A 20,891-nucleotide genomic window follows, 5' to 3' on the forward strand; every position below is an offset into this window, starting at 1 on the left:
TTCAACCAAGGCACAGATTTAGGAGGGCGAGAGAGTTAAAAAAATCACTTTTCCATTGATATTTTTGTGGGCATCTAAGGTAATCTATTCTTTCATCTCATGGTTAATAGTTCTGCTTTGCTTTTCTACTATAAAAATTCTCTTACCCTACAATTTGCTTCCTTTGTGATTTTGTTCGTATTTGACATGTCTTCAGGTTAGCGAACCCAAAAAACCTTATTAATCTCAATAATGTAAATGCTTGCACTGTTTGTCGACTTCTTGCATGAAAACTTCTTTCGTAAGCTCTCCAATTTATCCTTTTCTTGTTATATTTTATTTTATATTTATTATGCTAACTGATACTTCTCTATAAGGATTATATGAAGTGAATCATGACATACATTTCCATTTTTCCTTCTCATTCAAGTTTTAAATGTTCTGTGGACGGTAGATTTATGTTTTCATAAAAAATAGTATTATTTATGTGTTTTCCTTTTTAAATTTCTCTAATTCTCAATGTGCTTCTATTACTTGACTTGATCTGAATGTTTTTCTATGATATGTTTAGATTGAAATTACAAATTCTGTAATATCAACTTTTAAGTTTCTAGTTAACATACCATTAAAAACTTTAGTGTTGTGTCTAATAAGTGAATCTCATTTCAAGCCAAGTAACTTTCATTCTTTGTTTCTTTGAAATATATATATCTATAGTCCTCTAAATCTCGTAAGAAAACCTAGGTTTATATGACAGAACACAACCAAAACAATTAATAAGTGCACAATAGATTTATGCCTCTCTTGCTCTCTCACATTTCTTAGATTTGAACTTCATTTATTTAAGTGTGTTAATTAAACCTCAATAATCAGTATTTTGAGGCTCTTTTCTATCTACTCTCTTCAGTGGGTGTCCATTATTTTGAGGAGGAAAATGTTCAATTAGATGGAATGCAACAATTCAACTATCTTGTAGGTCATTACCAATTTGAAAATTTTCTTTTTAGTTATTATTTCCGATTAGTATTGTTATCTTAGGTGGAATCAAATGTTTGGTTATTTTTATGGCATTTTACATCAGTTTGTATAAATCGTTGGACACCCCAATGTGCAGTGTAGCATGGTCATATAAAATGAAATCTTTGTATTTTATAGTAGGTTCAGTTATACTACCAAATATTATTCTAGAAAACATCCTTGTAGGCATATTCTCTTAATTCCACATTAAGTTACCCCCTCCGCTCCTTAAATAATGCTTGGTTTTTCTATTATGTGTTTTTGTAGGTATTTGGATATGGGATTGATGATTTCATATAGGGCTTTGAAGGATGGCTGCCACAGACTACAATGTCTGGGTATTATTCAACAAGTACTGCTAGGAAACGAGATATAAAGGTTAAATGATGTAACTCAAAGAAACTATAGAAGTTACTTTGTTTTTTTTTTTTCTTTCTTTTTTGTGTTTACTATAATGTAACTTAAAGTGATTGTAGTGATTGAAGAGTCACACAGTTAGCGATATGTATATGTTTATACTCTTATTTTGATATAAATACAATTATCATATTAAAAGTTTCTATAATTGACATTGATTTTACAAATATATCTTAAATGATTTGTTTATTATATATATATATATATATATTATGCCATTAAAATGATATGTGACTTGAAAGTAGTACAAATGAATACAAAAAAATTGGTATGAAAAGTTGTGTACCATCCATAACAACACCTACCACGAGGTTTAAAAATGTTATATGTTTTTATAGCATTTTGTTACTGCTATAAAAATGTTATTAAAGGTCATTCATAGCATTCATTATGTAAAGTTTCTATAACATTAAATTTATGTAATAAAAAATGAACATTTTATAACTTATTTTATAGCATTGAAAAAATGCTATCAAAAGTTGAGCACTTTCAATAACATTAGCCACGACAATATGCCTGAAAAGGTTTGTTATTTTACAGCGTTTTTTGTGGCTATAATAAATGCTATTAAATTGCAACCATAGCATTTTTGCTAATGCTATGAATATTTAATAGCATTAAAATTATGCTGTCAAAAAATGACATTTTATAGACTTTTTATAACGTTGGAAAAACGCTATGAAAAGCTAGTGACTTTCAATAACATCGTCTATTACAGCGGCTCAAAAAACGCTATAAAAAAAAATCTATGATAGTGTTTTTTATCTGCTATTGTATGTGATATTTGTAGTAGTATCTTAATCAAACTTCTATTCCATTACAGGACTAATGTTATGAAGCAGTTTAATCAAGTAAGATTTAAAATTACGAATTACCTTTGGTAGTTCTTTAAAACTAGCACATGAGATACTTCTAAAAAACCTACCATACCCAATATGGTTGAGTTATTCATGATTGACCTATGTGATCTTTTTCAAGTGAAAGTATTGAAGAAAAAAAAAAAAGAAAGAAAAAGGAAAGAAATAGAAAATAAAAGAAAAAGAAAAAAAGAAATGAAAAAAAAGGAAAAATAGACATGCTTTGTCAAATGACAACAGTATTTTACTCGTTTGACTCTATGCTATGTAGTTGCTAGCAAGAATGATACAAGAATAGACAAAAGTGATCACTTAACAAATGGATAAATGCATCAAATAAAAAATGCAATGATTTTGGATGTCACACATTACATTAGGCCACTCGTCGTTGATTGCATCATTATTTCTAAAAGAAAACCATTTACATAATTTGAGTAATTTTTGCAAATGTGCTTGCATATCATGCATACATATGAGATTCTTATCTATTCTTGCATCATATATCAAGTGTTGAAATCATTCATCATATGTTTCCATGCATTGACAATTGCATTATTACTCCTTAAATTCAATTTAGCATGCTAGTTAAGAATCTTTATTCTGGTTAGATTCATGTATACCATTATTACATCGCGTCTCAAGAGTTAAAATTATTGACCAATCCAAAAGAATCAGAGAACATGTATCCATACATTGCTAGTACATAATCACTCTAGTAATTGAGTATGTCAATAAAATGTCTCGATTTTCCTATATTATATCGAGAAGACTCATACATGCACATCATTGCATCACACGTCAAATGTTGACTTTATTGATCAAGCTAAAAAGAATTGAGGCATGTGTTACCATGCATGGTTAATTGCATAATCCATTTTTAGATTTAATTAGACATGTTCTTACATAAGAAAGCCTCTACTTATCATGTTCCATTTGTAAGATTGGGATAAATATATCCGTTTAACTCACATGTGTAATTTACCTAAACTTAAATTTATCATATCAATAGGATCTTGCACATAAATGTTTCAAATTAACTTCGAACCTTTACCCAACCTTGAGTACTGTTTTTTTGGTGCAACTTAGTTTTCTTATTTCATTCATATAGACAATCACCATAAATGAGAGTAAAGGTGATTTTCTCTTAATGGATTTTAAAATCCAATTTGATATCAATTTGAAAATTTTCATAAGGTTTTGTTTCAATTTAGTTTCGATCAGTTTTACAAATAAATTCTAATTGAGAATTTTCAAATAAAACTTATTTGAATTTGATTTGGAATTAGCTTCGATAAGTTTCCAAATTGAAATTTAATCTTCAATTGGAGTTCTTTTTATCACTTTTTTGTCCAACCCTTCAATTTGACTAAAATTAATTTCGAATCATTTAAATTTTGAGTTTCTAAAATATCTTGAATTCAACATTAATTTAATATTGTCATAAATGAATTTAACTTGGTGTTAATTTACATTTGTCAATTGAATTTCAATCCCATTCAAATTCAATTTCCAAAATATTTTAAATTTGTTTTAATTCAAATTTCCTAAATAAAATTCAACTTGATTTAAATGATTTTGAATCATTTCAATTTCGAATTTTAAAAAAAGAAACCTCAACTTCAATTTTAATTTGAATCTTTCATAAATGATTTTTAACTTGGTTTTAATTTAAACAATGAATTTCAATTTCACAAATTTGAAATTTTTAAATAAAGCTTCAATTAGATTTTCATCTTGGTTTACAAAATAAATTTCAATATTCCTTTGAAGGGCTTACACCACTCATAAGGATTGATTCATATTTTACCTCTAAAATATGTTTTGATCCACATGAGACATTTCTTAAACTATCATGTTAATCACATGACAGAGTTGAGATTGTCAATAATATCTCAAATTCATAAGGTGAATGTTTCTCAAATTGGGAAACACAAACGTCGACATGGTAATAAATTAATGGACGTTTTTCCACTCATAAAGTGTTAACTCTGCTTTATTATTTAAAGTTAGGAATGAGATTTAGTGAGACATTGGTTATATTTATTTTGACATTCTAGTGTTAATGAAATGTTCATCTTCTAAATTATATTCCAAATATAATACAAAGTTTGACAATGAATTTAAAATAAAATTAACTATATGCAATAAATTTTGTCTATTGTTGAGGTACTTAAGTTGACTGTAACGGAACATCTCTACTTTAAAACTATTCATTAGTTGTTTTTTATTTAATTTCATTAACATTTTTTTGAATAAGCATTTTTAATAAATAAACATTTTTTTTTAACAAATATAGACCATTTTTTATAAAATAAATTGGATAACAAAAATAAGATGATTTCAAATGGGTATTGTAGGGGTGCTAATGCTTTCCCTATGCTCAATGACCCCCGAACCTAACTTCAGTTAAGTAGACCACATTTTTTTCTTTTAAAATAGGTGACCAATACACTAGTAATTATTGATGGTGACCCCAAATCTTTCACCTTGTAAGAGACCCTTAGGGAAGGACATCGGCCGCTCTTGTCGCGATGATGTTACGACATGTAGATAAGAAGTTAAAATCAAATCTTGATAATTCAATAATTGAAATTGCATTGGGTGATTTCATTCCACCAAGCTAGAATGTTTCTTTTGATTACACATCTATCCTTTTATTTTCATGTTTCTACTTTTCTATACTTCATTTTCTATTCCACACAAAATCTCTCATTTATCGCTTTAACTTAAAATAATTAATTGTAAGAAACTAATATTTGTGCTTCCCTCCTGATCGACCTGACCTTGCCACTTAGATAACTTAGTAGTATAGGTAGTATTGATCGGTATAATACAAAATTTTCTTTGATTGGCCATTTACAGGTGTAAAAGGTTACATCAGTCTGTATTTTTTACATTAAAATACTAATTTTAATCATGTAATTTCAAATGCCTAATTTTAGTCCAAGTAACAATAAATCTTAAATTTAGAGGCCCTATGCTTGTTTATTGATTTTTAAATTTTGTTTTTGTTATTTATTAACATTTTTATCATCAATTTTAAAATCATATTCATATATCATATTTTCTTATATTACAATTATTATCATTATTTAATTAATTTTGATAAAAAAATAACTCTGAATGACTAGATTTACGATTTATTAAAAAGTATAAGAATTAAAATTCTTATACATTGAAAGTACTTGAACTTAAATTGAATGGATAAAGTATTTTTGTCATTACCAATTTCATTCTCCTGTCTAATATCCACCCTTACATTAGCTCCAACTAGATTATGTTTATTGCTCAATGAGTGAATATATATTGGTGGATTCAAAAGTTTTGTTCCTAGACCTAGTTTAAAGCTTTGCAAAAATATAAAATGAGTCAAAAAAATTAAGTTACAAATTTAAGCTCATGGACTATCAATTTGTATCTTATATGTAAATAATTAAACTTAAAAAAGAATAAAGGTCAATAGAGCAGATTTTGAAGTTTGTTCCAGAGATGGTTGGCAACATTGCAATGAATGAACAAATGGTCCATATTTTAATTTGTAAGATTTCCATGATATTGAAAAGTCAAAATCATTATAAACTAACTTACATTTTAAAAGCTCAACAACCAACAATAGAACAAGTCAAAGTAATATATATTTGCTAGACACAGCCCAAGGACCCTTTGCATAAAACTCCAATTTAGATAGTCACTCCATTTCCTTGTTGTTTCGTTCACCTATATAAATAAAATACCTTACCATCGTCCTTGGACTATTAGCTGCATAGCGACTACAATACAGAAAGAGATTCGGGTGAAGGTTCCTTGAGAACGATATAAGAGCTATACATACTAATATACATTTAGACATTGCATATAATCAAAGATATAAAAATTCAAAATTACATCCTGCATACATATTATAAACATGCTAATACATGACAATATGAAGACACTCAATCATACTATTTTACCTAGTTCGAAACAAACCAGATATACGGGTATTCGAACTTCTAACCTTCACTTCTATTATTAGAAAACTTATATATATCCTACTATATATTATCATCGAGGGGTATTTATTTATTTTTGGAATTAAAGAGAGACTAATATTACATAATCATTAGGGTTTCAAGCAACAGGAATCCAAACAAAATCATCAGCAGGGAAGAAATGGCAAATGGGCATGTCCCCTGGTTGAAGTTTGAGGACTTGAAAGGCAGGATGGGTAGAGCTCCATTGAGAAGTATCCATATGACAAATTGCCAAAGCTTCAACTCTATCTCCATTTTCACCTTCCAATTCAATTTTCAACACATTATTATCTCCTTCTTGGTAATGACAATAATAAATGGCGTAAGGATATGGCATGGTGTGACAAGCCACAAGCTTAGGAGCTGCAATTTCCATAGGGGTATCAAAGATTGTGTAATTTTGGAAATGGACATTGGATTTAGTAAGATGTGAAGTTTTGAGAAGCTTAAATGATGAGGATGATGAAGAATAAGATTTTGTTGGAAATATTAAGGATGTTTTTACAAAATCCATCATTGATTCCATGGAAGTTGCACAAAATTTGGTCTCTCCTTTGATGGGTTTGAGCTCACATTGTTGGAGGGTTTCTTTGATTGCTTGAGCTTGAGGGGAATTTGGAGGGAAGGAGAAATAAGAGAGGATATGAGGGAGTTGTTTGAAGGCAAAAGGGATTTGATCAGCTTTTTGTTTGGGTAAAAATGGTGGGGATTTTGAAGGGTCTCTTTTGGGGAAATAGATTGCTAGTTTTTTGCCAACCTTTAGGTCATTGATTGTGAAGAAAACTATGAGTAAAGGGTTTATATTGTGATTCATATAAGATGATGAAGAAGAAGAATCATCATTATTATTATTCTTTTTCTTCGGAAATTGATCATCTTGGGAATTTTCAATATTATTTCCCATTTGTGTCACCATTTTTATGATGGGATTTTGTGTACTTGATGTTGCCTCAATAAAATCCTTCATTTCAATTTGCTTGCCCTTCTCATCAATTTCACCCATGGAAGCTTCAATTCTTCCCTCAGCAAACTGCACAATATGAAATAATTTGAATTTTTTTTTTCTCAAGGAAAGTTGATACTATTTTTTGAGAATATGGTACTAGTAGGTACATCAAGATATTTAAACTAAGTTAACACATCCGTAACACCATAATCATACTCCGAACCAAATGATAAACACTACTACCACTCGTCCATTTTCTACCATGTTTACATTTAAACATAGCAAAGTTTTGAAAAAAAAGGGGGAAATTTTCTTAAAAGCTTAATTTTGTTTTTGAAATTTGATTATGAATTGAAATATTGTTAAAAAAATGTGTAAAAACAAATTCTACATAGAAAATTGGAAGAAAAAACAAGCATAAATTTAAAAAATAGAAAACAGAAAACGAAAAACGAAATCGTTATTAAATGGATCTTTATAACACCAAACTAAAATTTGGAATTAGAAGCCATTTTTTTCTCTCTTTTTAACAAGCTCACCATGGGTAGATATAGAAGAATTAGGAAGATGAAGCAATTAGTAGCCAGTCTGCTGCCCTCCATCCTTTTTCCCTCGAGTATTTTTTTTTTTTAACTCTCTACCTGAAGTGCAATAAAATGGGATGAGATATAAAAAAAAATGGTGTGGAATGGTAAACTACTTTCTTAAATTGGAAGTAGTTTTTATTTTTATAGATTATTAAATTGGAAGTAGGTAGATGATATGAATTATTGTCTTTTACTATTTTGTCCATGTTGATTACTATCATGTAGGCCATTGCTGACATTAATTGAATTATCAAATCAAAATTATTTTCTCCATGTTGATTACGTTGTGTATAAGCTTCCAAAGAGTCGATATATATCTATGGTCAATTTATTGGAATCATATCTAGAAAGAATATGCTTTATTTCGGTCGTGATATTGTATGATTTAAGATAGCTGTTAAAAATTACACTACTACCCTTTGACGGTTCATTAATGGATAATAAAGATTTGTTTGATAATGTTCCCGTTTTCTATTTGCTGTTTCTGTTTTTCATTTTTTAAGAAATGGACATATTTGATAACTGTTCATGTTTGATGTTTCTAAAATTTGAGAAATGTTTCTAAAAAATGGGCAAAAATCGAAAAACTATAAAAATAGCTTCTTCAGTTGTGTTTATCTTTTATTTGAACACATTTCTAAGTTATATCAAAATGTAGACTTAGCAAGTTGGTAAGCAAGTTTACCCAACACATTTTCTTGCTTCAATATCCTGGGATCAAATGTCAGGTAAGAGTTTTTTTTTTTTTTTTTTTTCCCTTTCTTTAATGTTTTCTTCTTTTGAATGTTTTTTTTATTTCTTTTATTAATTTTTTTTTAATTTTTTTTATATTTTTATGTTACTTCAATTTTAAATTTTAAATTTTCAAATATCTACATTTACATTTAATTTTAAATTCTCAACATGTATATATAAAAAATTTTTGAATTTTGAATTTTGAATTTTTTAATATGTATTTTTATATATATATTTTTTGTTTTTAGTACATACGAAACAATAGAATGTTATAATATATAAATTTTGTTTACTAAGATATTCATTCAGGTTCAATGTGTTTCTAATGTACATATTTATAGGACAATTAGTCCTCTGGTTTTAGTTGGCCATTCTTTCTTTACAATAGCAATATTGTAAGTGCATCAGTCGAGTAAAAAGGAAAGAGTTGCATCACTTGGAGACATACTCCGATCTGTTTACTTTCTTTGTATCGTGATTCATTTGAGAAGGGATGCTCAGAGCTTAGAGGGGCCTAAACCATTTGAGTAAAGGATACTTTGCTCCTAGAAGAAAAGATACAATTCAAGTGAAAATGAGTCTTACGACTTGAGGGAAGCTCGAGTCTTATAGAGAAGGAGTCTCAGTCTTAGGGGGAGCCTAAGACATTCTTCATTGATACTACTACTTAGAGGGAGCCTAAGTTTCTATGAGAGGGAGTCTCAAATCTAGGGGGAGTCTAGGTATATATTGAGTGATAAAGTTGATCGTGAGTCACTATAATTGTGTTATCATTACAGAAAAGTACGTCGTAATTGCTTATCATTGATATTAGTAAAGTTATCTTTCCTGAGCATGTTGCCTCCCAGACAGAGGTAGTTTACACCGAACTAGGTTACCAATCTCTTTTGTTCATATGTCTCTTGATTATTTCTTGTAACTATTGTGTGGAATGTTGTAACATTGTAGGTGACATAGTTATCTCCAAGTAGTCAACTTCTTGTTGAATCAACACCAGCACACAGCGAAAGAAATCAGGATCCATAAGGATTCTAATTTATTAATTTTGGCATAAAAGAAACATGCTAAAACATAGTTTAATGGGTTTCATGAACATACCTTGGCCGAACCATTGAAATCTCCTTTTTCCAGCTGTAAAATCCTCCAAATCCTTTTGAACGTGACCAGCAGAGATTGAACCAAACCAACCACAAACCATTTGAGGCTGAACCGGACCAAACCTCAAGAGAACCAATCGAGCCAACTTCCTTTTGCTCTCGCCCAAAATCTCACCAAGGCTGATCTTTAGCAATGACGACTATCGTCATGCGTTTGCTTGATTGTTTAGTGTTTGCTTGATCATTTAACAACCAATGCCTATCGTTTAACAAAGCTACACGATTGTGTAGTATTTTCCTTCTATCGCATAGTGTCATCGTCTAGCGCTGAAGGATGCTACACGATCACTTATTTTCCTTCTATATGTAATACAATATAGAGGTAAGAAGAGAGGTGGAGGATCTCTTGCAATGTACACTTAACTCTCGATGGGGTCGGGTCCCCATGGGTCTTTGCCCCGATCTGAATCCCTAATTTGACTGGGATGGGGATGGGTCCCCGAGAGGAGCTGTTTCGCCTGACGAGGATGGGGGAAATATCTCTTGCAGGGACGATGATGGGGAATCCTCCCTTTGCCCTGCCCAGCCCCGGCCCGTTGCCAATCCTACATGGGAGTTTCAATTCTTCCTTCAACAAACTGCACAATATGAAACTTGTGAGTACTTTTTTTCTCAAAGAAAGTTTATACTATTTTTTTGAACAATATATATTTGACTATGGTATTCATATGTGAACTAGGATATCTCAATTAGGTAGTACCTTCATCATACTCCGAACCAAAAGTTGATACTAAGGTTCGTTTGATAACCATTTTGTTTTTGAAAATTAAGCTTAATTATAAACACTACTTCCACTCTTTTTTTGTTTTATAGTCTATTTTCTACCCATGTTTACATTAGAACATAGGAATGTTTTGAAAAACAAAAAGGAAAATTTTCTTAAAAACTTAATTTTGTTTTTGAAATTTGATTATGAATTGAATTGTTTTGAAATTATGTGTAAGAACAAAGTATACAAAGAAAATTGGGAGAAAAAACAAGCATAAATTTGAAAAATATAAAACAAAAAATGAATTTATTATCAAATTGAGCTTTATAACAGCAAACTAAAATTTAGAATTAGAAGCCATTTTCTCTCTTTTTAGGAAACTTTACCATAAGTAGAAATAGAAGAATTGGAAGTAGTTTTTATTTTTATGGATGATTAAATTGGAAGTACGTAAATGATATGAATTATTATCTTTTATTATTTTGTCCATGATATAAATATCATGTAGACCATTGCTGACTTTAATTGAATTATCAAAATCAAAATTATTTTCTCCATGTTGATTACGTTGTGTATAAGCTTCCAAAGAGTCGATATATATCTATGGTTTAATTTATTCGAATCATATCTAGAAAGATTCTGCTTTATTTAGGTAGTGATATTGTATAGTTTAAGATAGCACTTTAAAAATACACTACTACCCTTTGTCGGTTTATTAGTGGATAATAAGGACCCATTTGATAATTATCCCATTTTTTATTTCCTGTTTCTGTTTCTCATTTTTTAAGAATTGACATGTTTGATAACTTTTCTTGTTTGATGTTTCTAAAATTTGAGAAACATTTTTAAAAAGAAGGTCAAAATCGAGAAACTACAAAAATAACTTCTTCTGTTCCGTTTCTCTTTTATTTAAATGTGTTTCTAAGTTATATCAAAATGTAGATTTAGCTAGTTAGTAAGCAAGTTTACACAAGACATTTTCTTGCTTCAAAATCTTGGGATTAAATGTCATGTAAGAGTGTTTTTTTCCTTTCTTTTATATTTTCTTTTGTTAAATTTATTTTCTTTATTATTTTTTATATTTTTATATGTTAATTTATTTTTTAATTTTAAATTTTCAAATGTTTACATTTATATATTATTTTAATTTTCAGATTTCAAATTCTCAACATGTATATATAAATATTTTTTGAATTTTGAATTTTAAATTTTTTAATATGTATTTTTATATATTATTTGTATTTTTATTATTTTTTTGTTTTTAGTACATACAAAACCAGTTAGAATATTTGGGTTTTATTGATTTTTTGGAAAAAATTAAAGGCCCAATGACATTCTTGTAATCATGAACAAGTATTGTAATTTCCCTTTTTTCTTCAAAATAGGGCTGAAAATCGTGGTTTTGTTAAGCTGATGAAAAAAAGAAGCCGCTAGAGTTTTTCGCTGAGGAAGAGCAGGCAGCCGCTGAAGGGAAAATCGGTAGCCGTCTGGACTGTGCGGCCGGCTTCGTGGAAGATCATATCCGAGAGAGACGTAAACCGCTGGTTGGAACATGAGTCTGAAGGCAGAGATCGGCGGCAGCTCGATCTTGGAAGTTCACGGTGTGGGCGTGGGTCTCCTTCAGTGCCAGTTCGAGCGTGGGTTTTTCGGTCCGACGAGGTCAACAGTTGCGGTCCAGTTTGAGCAAGCGGTTCATTCAGCAGGTTGTCAGCGAGAGAGATATTCGCCGGTCAGAGGCGGGTAGCACACTGTTTTGCGCTGTTTTGCAGCGGGTTGTTCTCAGTTTTCAGAGGCGACGTTGTGTACGGATCTTCGGTATCAGTGGATATTATAATTACATATGGGTGATTTTGTTGATTATCTGTAATTTGTAAAATTCCTTTATTGCTCATTAATAAAATTAATTCAAGCTAGTTCTCAAAGTGAATGTAGACCAAACTGGTCGAACCACTATATATCTCGGTGTTCTTTACTGCTTTCGATTATTTTTGCTAATTGTTTGCATTCTGTTTGACCATTTAGGTTTAGAAACTCTCAAAAGTGGTATCAGAGCTCCAGTTGATCCTAGGAGAGTGTGTGGTAGTGTGTGCTTGCATATTCTTTGTTGAGGATATTTTGTTGGAATTAATTTGATAGAGGGCTATTCTGGTACAACAAAAGGTAGCCAAAATCTTAGGCTAGTTGATGAGGCTACTACTACATCGGAGTTGTGGAAGAAACTGGAAAGTCTTTATTTAACTAAGTCCTTGCCAAATAAATTATATCTAAAGGAGAAATTCTTTGTATATAAGATGGACTCAAGTAAAGGCTTAGAAGAGAACCTAGATGAATTCTAGAAGATTATAGTTGATCTCAATAACATCGGTGAGAAGATGTCGGATGAAAATCAAACAGTTATTCTTCTGAATTCTTTTCCAGAATCGTATCGAGAAGTTAAGGCTATGGACGGGATTCATTGTCCATGGATATAGTGTTGGATTCCTTGAGAACGAGAAATCTTGAGATTAAAAAGGAACACAGGGATGAGGAGTTACTCATGGCCAGAGGCAGAAGTGAGAAAAAGAACGGAAAAGGAATCCAAGTCAAAATCAAAGGGGAAAAGCAAAAAGTGTTTCCTATGTCATAATAAAGGACATTTAGAAAAAATTGCCCTTTGAATAAGAGCAAGGAAGCATCAAGTAGCAAGTATATAGGGATTCTAGTGCAACAAATATTAGGGTATGATTCAGCAAAGGTTTTGATGGTGTCTAGTAGGGACATTCAGAATGCTTGGATCATGGATTCAGGGTGCACGTTTCACATGACTCCTAATCGGGATTTCTTGATTGACTTTCAGGAAAATGATGGGGGATTAGTTTTGTTTGGTGATAATGGTGCTTGTGATGTAAAAGGAATTGGGTTAGTTCGAATTGCAACACATGATGATATGATCAGAATTCTTACAAATGTAAGGTATGTTCCAGAACTCAAACGAAATCTAATTTCTCTGGGCGAATTAGATAGAACGGGTTATTCTTATAAATCTGAGAATGGAGTTCTGAAGGTTATCAAGAGTTATTTGATTAAGTTGAAAGAGACCTTGAGGAATGGTCTTTATGTGTTGGAGTGTATTATAGTTTCAGGTAGTGCTGCTGTTGCATCTGGAAAAGAAACAGATAAATCTATATTATGGCATAACATACTAGCTCATGTCAGTGAAAGAGGTCTTCAAGCTCTTTCAGATCAAGGTTTTCTTGGAGGAGTTAAAGACATTGAACTCCCATTTTGTGAACATTGCATAATGGGAAAGTCTACCAGGGTGAAGTTTGGGAAAGGGAAATATTCTACCAAAGGAATTTTGGATTATGTTCATTCAGATTTGTGGGGTCCTACAAAGGTACCTTCTATGGGAGGTTTGAGATACTTTATGTCAATCATTGATGACTTTTCAAGAAAGGTGTAGATGTATCCAATGAAACAGAAGGATGAAGTTTTTGGGAAATTTCTTGAATGGAAAAAGCAGGTTGAGAACCAGATAGGCAGGAAGATAAAGTATCTGAGGACAGACAATGGTTTAGAATTTGTGAATCACAAATTTGATACATTTTGCAAATCTAAGGGAATTACGAGGCATTTCACTATTACGTACACTCCATAGTAGAATGGTTTAGTTGAGAGGTTCAACAGAACAATTATGGAGTGTACAAGATGTCTCTTGACAAATGCTTCATTATCCTTGAAGTTTTGGGGGGAAGCTGTCCAAACAGCCTGTTATCTTATTAATAGGAGTCTGTCTTCCGCTTTAGGCCTAAAGACTCCTCAGGAGATATGAACAGGAAAAGCTCCAAGCTTGGATAATCTCAGAGTGTTTGGATGTTCAGCTTATGCTCATGTTAAGGAAGGGAAGCTGAATAAGAGGGCACTGAAATGTATGTTTATTGGCTATCCTCAAGGTGTTAAAAGATATAAACTTTGGTGCTTGGAAGAGGGCAGAAATAAATGCATTATCAGCAGAGATGTGATCTTTAATGAAACAGAGATGCCATTTCATGTCAAAGAGCAGCAGAAACAGCAGACAGTTGACTTGGTTGAGGCAGAGGTTAGAATTGATTCTAAAGCACGACCATCAGTTAGTTCAGGTGATTCCAGTGATCAGTCATCCAGTTCTGATGGTAGACAGCCTCAACTGCAGAGGACTTTGATTGATGAGGGAGCTTTTGGTGAAGAAAGCTCAAGTAGTAATGACATATATAACTATCAGCTGACATGTGACAGGCCTCAACAGGTGAGGCAGGCTCCTACGAGGTATGGTTATGCTGATTTAGTTGCTTAGCAGAGCCTCTTACTTTTGAGGAGGCTATTATATCTGATCGAAGGAACAATGGAAAGATGCCATGGAAGCAGAGTTGTTCTCGTTGCAGAAGAATCAGACATGGTCATTAGTTCCAAAGCCTCCTAATCAGAAACTCATTGAGTCAAAGTGGATTTATAAAATCAAGCCAGGTACAAGAGATGACAGCAAGCCTAGGTATAAGACTAGATTGGTAGCCAAGGGCTACACTCAAAAGGAGGGAGTTGACTTTCATGAGATTTTCTCTCCAATGGTGAGGCATTCGTCCATTTGATTAATTTAATCTATTGCTATTCATTTTGATATGTTTTTTGAACAGATGGACGTCACCACAGCTTTTCTTTATGGTGAATTGGAGGAAGTGATCTACATGGCTCAACCTAAGGGCTATGAGGTGAAAGGAAAGGAAGACATGATTTGTCGTCTTCACAGGTCCATCTATGGACTGAAGCAATCGCCGAGACAATGGTATATCAGGTTTGACACCTTTATTCTGAAGCAGGGGTTTCACAGGAGCTCATATGATGCCTGCGTGTACTAGAAACTATCTTAGAAAGGTATATATACTTATCTACTTCTGTATGTAGATGATATGATTCTGGTATCTAAGGATTATTATGAAATTTGTGATCTCAAGAAACGATTGAGTAGTGAATTTGAGAGGAAAGATTTAGGTAAACTGAAAAGGATCCAGCCCTATTATAATGTTGTTGGAAGTATTATGTATTTGATGATTTGTACTAGGCCCGACTTGGGATATGCTATGAGTATGGTAAGTAGGTTAATGTCAAATCCTGGGAAGGAGCATTGGAATGCAGTTAAATGGGTGCTTCGATATTTGAAAGGTAGTGCCAGTGTATCATTGTGTTTTAGCAGGGATTGTGATAAATCAGCACTATTGGAAGACTTTACAGATGCAGATTATGCTGCAGACCTTGACAAAAGGTCTCTATTAAGTCACATTTTTTCGTTTGTTTGGTAATGTGGTCAGTTGGAAGGTTGCTCTACTGTCAGTTGTTGCCTTGTCTACTACTGAGTCAGAGTATATTTCAGTGGGTGAAGCTGTAAAAGAGGCAGTGTGGTTGAAAAGGATAGTTGGTGAGTTGTTGTCGCAAGAGTTCATTCCTATCGTCCGTTGTGATAGCCAGAGTGCTATTCATCTTGCAAAGAATCCATCTCATCACGAACGATCTAAGCATATCGATGTTAAATTTAATTTTATCAGAAAAGTTGTGGCCCAGAAAGATGTTGAACTGGTCAAGGTTCATATAGTTGAAAATTTGTCAGATATATTAACCAAGGTTCTTCCAGCCCATAGGTTTAAATACCTATTATCTATGGGCTGAATATTAAATCTAGATAGTAGAAAGATTGGAGAATCAGCTTGGCACTTAAATATTCTTGTTATGAAGGAGATTTGTAGAAAATAACAAGGTATTTAAGTGGGTTTTATTGAGTTTTTGGAAAAATTAAAGGCCCAATGACATTCTTGTAATTATGAGCAATGACATTATTGTAATTTCCCTTTCTTCTCCAAAATAGGGCTGAAAATCATGGTTTTGTTAAGCTGAAGAAAAAAAGAAGCCGCCAGAGTTTTTCGCTGAAGAAGAGCAAGCAGCCGTTAAAGGGAAAATCAGTAGCCGTCTGGACTGTGTGGTCAGCTTCGTGGAAAACCAAATCCGAGAGAGACGTAAACCGCCAGCTGGAACATAAGTCTGAAGGCAGAGATCGGTGGCGACTCGATCTTGGAATTTCGCGACGTGGGCGTGGGTCTTCGTCAGTGCCGGTTCGAGCATGGGTTTTTCGGTCTGGTGAGGTCGACAGTTGCAGTCTGGTCTAGGAAGGTCCAGTTTGAGCAGGCGGTTCATTCGGCAGGTTGTCAGCGAGAGAGACGTGTGAGTCTGCGCATGGTTCGCCGGTCAGAGGTGGGTAACACACTGTTTTGGGCTGTTTTGTAGCGGGTTGTTCTCAGTTTTCAGAGGTGACGTTGTGTGCCGATCTCTTTCGATATCAGTAGATATTGAAATTACAGATTGATGATTTCGTTGATTATCAGTAATTTGTAAAATTTCTTTATTGCTCATTAATAAAATTAATTCAAGCTGGTTTTTAAAGTGGATGTAGACCAAACTGGTCAAACCGCTATATATCTTGGTGTTCTTTACTGCTGATTTATTTCTGTTGATTGTTTGCGTTCTGTTTGGCCATCTAAGTTAGGTTCAGAAACTCTCACACATAATAATATAATTAAGTTAAAATTGAGTTGACATCATTTAAAACAAATGACTAAAGTGATAAAGAATATAGCAAATCGAATTTTAACAACATATAAATGATAGAAAAAAATTGTATTATTGTTATTGATTTTACATCCGGAATGATATGTATTTGACAATGTAAATATCTGATAATTATTTTTAAAATTTTAATGCATGTTATATATTTTTAGTTTTATATAATTAAATTATATTTAAACCATAAAATATGAGAAAATATAACAAAAAAATATACATGAAATGAGAAACAAAAAATGGTTATCAAACCGGTTTTTGTTATGGGCTGTTTTTAAATATAAAAAAATAAACCAAAATATTTATAAAATAAGCAAAATTTTATAACTATTAAAAGGTGTTGTTCCTTGACAAGAGCGAGAGATAAAGGAAAGAAGAGTCCTTCAAGAGGTATGTTTTCATTCCTTTATATTTCTAGTTAAAAGCACGCTGTAATTTGTTAGTAGATGCATAACTTGTTGTATGTTTGTGAATGTGCTGTCAGAATGAATTTGGAACGATCTTGCTTCCGATCATAGGTACTCTTTGATAAGAGTTCCTTTAGAGTGTTCTTAAGAAGTCCCAGGGCCTCAAAAGTAGGCGTTGGGAGTCCGTCAAAACTTCTCGATGCCTCACCATGCCCCATTTACATAATAATATAATTAAGTTAAATTTGAGTCGATATCATTTAAAATAAATGACTAAAGTGAGAACGAATATTGAATTTTAACAACATATAAATGATAGAAAAAATTGTAATATTGTTGTTGATTTTAAATCCGGACTGATATGTATTTGATAATGTAAATATCTAATAATTATTTTTTTATATTTAATGCACGCTATATATTTCTAGTTTTCTATAATTAAATTATATTTAAACCATAAAGTATGGAAAAATATAAAGAAAAAATATACAAGATACGAGAAACAAGAAAAGGTAATTATCAAAACAGTTTTTCTTATTGTATCTTAAAAAAAAAAAAAAAAGGAAATGAAAATAGTTACCAAACAAATTCCTGTTTCTAGTTCTTCAAAAAATGAAAAGGGGAAACAGGAAATGAGAAACAAGCACGACAAGAAAAAGGGACTCTCAGGACGCCGAAAAAAACCATAAAAAATAGGTCATCGGGAGAGAGATTGTCTCCCAATGACGTAGTAGGGTTGTCGGGAGTGCGAAATAACTCCCAAAACTATTTGTGCCTTGTCGAGAGTTCTTAAGAAGTCCTGAAGCCTCAAAAGTAGGCATAGGGAGTTCGACAAAACTCTTGACGCCTCACCATGCCCTGTTAACATAATAATATAGTTAAGTTAAATTTGAGTCAACATCATTTAAAACAAATGACTAGAGTGAGAAATAATATAGCAAATCGAATTTTAACAACATATAAATTATAGGAAAAATTATATAATTGTTATTGATTTTACATCTAGACTGATATGTATATGATAATGTAAATATCTTAATTTTTTTATATTTTAGTGCATGCTATATATTTTAAGTTTTATATAATTAAATTATATTTAAACCATAAAATATAAAAAAAATATAACGAAAAAATATACAAGATACGAGAAACAAGAAATTTTTATCAAACAAGTTTTTGTTATTGTTTCTTTTTTTTCTTTTTCAAGAAAGAAGAAACGGGAATAGTTACCAAACATATTCATGTTTCTAGTTGTTGAAAAAAGGAAACGGGAAACAAAAAACGAGAAATGAGCACTACAAGAAAAAGGGACTCTCACAACGCCTAAAACAACCGTCAGAAAATAGGTCGTTGGGAGGGAGACAGTCTCCTGATGATGTATTGGGGTCGCCGAAGTGCGTAATAACTCCTAAAATAGAATGTGCCTTGTTAAGAATTCTTAAGAAGTCCTGAGGCCTCAAAATTAGGCAGTTTTATAAAACTCCCAATGCCTCACCATGCCATTTACATAATAATATAATTAAGTTAAATTTGAGTCAACATCATTTAAAACAAATGACTAGAGTGAGAAAGAATATAGCAAATCAAATTTTAACAACATCTAATTGATAGAAAAAATTGTATTATTGTTATTGATTTTACATCTGGACTTACATGTATTTGATAATGTAAATATCTTATAATTATTTTTTATATTTTAATGCATGCTAGATATTTCTAGTTTTATATAATTAAATTATATTTAAACCACAAAATATGGAAAAATATAACGAAAAAAATATAAAAGATACGCGAAACAAGAAATTGTTATCAAACTAGTTTTTCTTATTGTTTCTTTTTTTTTTTCCAAGAAAAAAGAAATGGAAATAGTACCAAACATATTCTTGTTTGTAGTTCTTTAAAAAAGGAAACGGGAAACAAGAAACGAGAAACAAGTACTACAAGAAAAAAGGGCACTCATGGCACCTAAAAAAACTGTCTGAAAAATAGGTCGTCGGGAGAGAGACTGTCTCCCATGACGTATTAGGGTTGTTGGGAGTGCGTAATAACTCCCAAAATAGTTTGTGCCTTGTGGAGAGTTCTTAAGAAGTTCTGAGGCTTCAAAAAACTCCCGACGCCTCACCATGCCCCATTTACATAATAATATAATTAAGTTAAATTTGAGTCGACATCATTTAAAACAAATGACTAGAGTGAGAAAGAATATAGCAAATTGAATTTTAACAACATATAATTGATAGAAAGAATTGTATTGTTGTTATTGTTTTTACATCCGGACTGATATGTATATGATAATATAAATATCTGATAATTATTTTTTATATTTTGATATTTTTAGTTTTATATTATTAAATTATATTTAAACACTAAAATCTGAAAAAAAAATATAACAAAAAAATATACAAGATATGAGAAACAACAAATGATTATCAAACCAGCTTTTGTTATTCTTTATTTTTTTTCAAGAAAGAAGAAACGGAAATAGTTACCAAACATATTCCTGTTTCTAGTTCTTCAAAAAAAAAAAAAAAAAAAAAAAAAGGGAATACAAGGAACAAGAAATAAGCACTACAAGAAAAAGGGACTCTCACGACGCCTAAAACAACCGTAAAAAAATAGGTCGTCGGGAGGGAGACAGTATCCCGATGACGTATTGGGGTCGCCAGGAGTGTGTAATAACTCCTAAAATAGTATGTGCCTTGTCAAGAGTTCTTAAGAAGTTCTGAGGCCTCAAAATTAGGCATCGAAAGTTTCACAAAACTCCCAATGCCTCACCATGCCCCCATTTACATAATAATACAATTAAGTTAAATTTGAGTCAACATCATTTAAAACAAATGACTAGAGTGAGAAAGAATATAGCAAATTTTAACAACATATAAAAGATAGAAAAAATTGTATTATTGTTTTTTATTTAACATCCGGACTGATATGTATTTGATAATGTAAATATCTGATAATTATTTTTTATATTTTGATGTGATATATATTTCTAGTTTTATATAATTAAATTATATGAAACCATAAAATATGAAAAAAAAAAAATATAACGAAAAAATATACAAGATACGAGAAACAAGAAATGGTTTCCAAACCAGTTTTTGTTATTGTTTCGTTTTTGTTTTCAAGAAAGAAGAAACGGAAATAGTTACGAAACATATTTCTGTTTCTAGTTCTTCAAAAAAGGAAACGAGAAACAAGAAACGAGAAACAAGCACTATAAGAAAATAGGACTCTTACAATGCCTAAAACAACTGTAAGAAAATAGGTCGTCAGGAAGGGACTGTTTCGAAATGACGTATTGGGGACGTCGGGAATGCGTAATAACTTTTGAAATAGTATGTGCCTTGTCGAGAGTTCTTAAGAAGTCCTGAGGCCTCAAAAGTAGGCATCAGGAGTTTGATAAAACCCCCGTCGCCTCACTATACCCCCATTTACATAATAAT

The 20,891-nt window shown here is 31.6% G+C and overlaps 1 protein-coding gene and 1 long non-coding RNA gene across 2 annotated transcripts; one reads left to right on the forward strand and one right to left on the reverse strand.

Annotated features, from left to right (window-relative positions):
* Positions 1-6,126: 6,126 nt before the first annotated feature.
* LOC120077567 (BURP domain protein USPL1-like) lies at positions 6,127-7,935 on the reverse strand. The gene is made up of 2 exons (XM_039031497.2): positions 7,769-7,935; positions 6,127-7,313 (listed from the first exon to the last, which is right to left on the reverse strand). Exons 1-2 carry the CDS (start codon positions 7,829-7,831, stop codon positions 6,381-6,383), a joined length of 996 nt encoding a protein of 331 aa, XP_038887425.1. The 5' UTR covers positions 7,832-7,935; the 3' UTR covers positions 6,127-6,380.
* Positions 7,936-10,316: 2,381 nt separating this feature from the next.
* LOC150036199 (uncharacterized) lies at positions 10,317-12,339 on the forward strand. Its single transcript, XR_016529663.1, has 2 exons — positions 10,317-11,429; positions 11,803-12,339. It is a non-coding gene; the product is annotated as an uncharacterized LOC150036199 (long non-coding RNA).
* The last annotated feature ends 8,552 nt before the right edge of the window (positions 12,340-20,891 follow it).

Source organism: Benincasa hispida, chromosome 5 (genome assembly GCF_027475165.1).
Source record: "Benincasa hispida cultivar pf3 chromosome 5, pf3_genome.v1.1, whole genome shotgun sequence".
Classification (NCBI taxonomy): domain Eukaryota; kingdom Viridiplantae; phylum Streptophyta; class Magnoliopsida; order Cucurbitales; family Cucurbitaceae; genus Benincasa; species Benincasa hispida.

What these genes read in the sequence shown, in the direction of transcription:
- LOC120077567 (XM_039031497.2), bottom strand. Translation starts at nt 7,831, where the DNA reads ATGGAGGGCAGCAGACTGGCTACTAATTGCTTCATCTTCCTAATTCTT. An exon ending in TTCTTCTATATCTACCCATG is followed by an intron (nt 7,314 to 7,768) that starts GTGAGCTTGTTA and finishes CATATTGTGCAG; the next exon opens with TTTGCTGAGGGAAGAATTGA.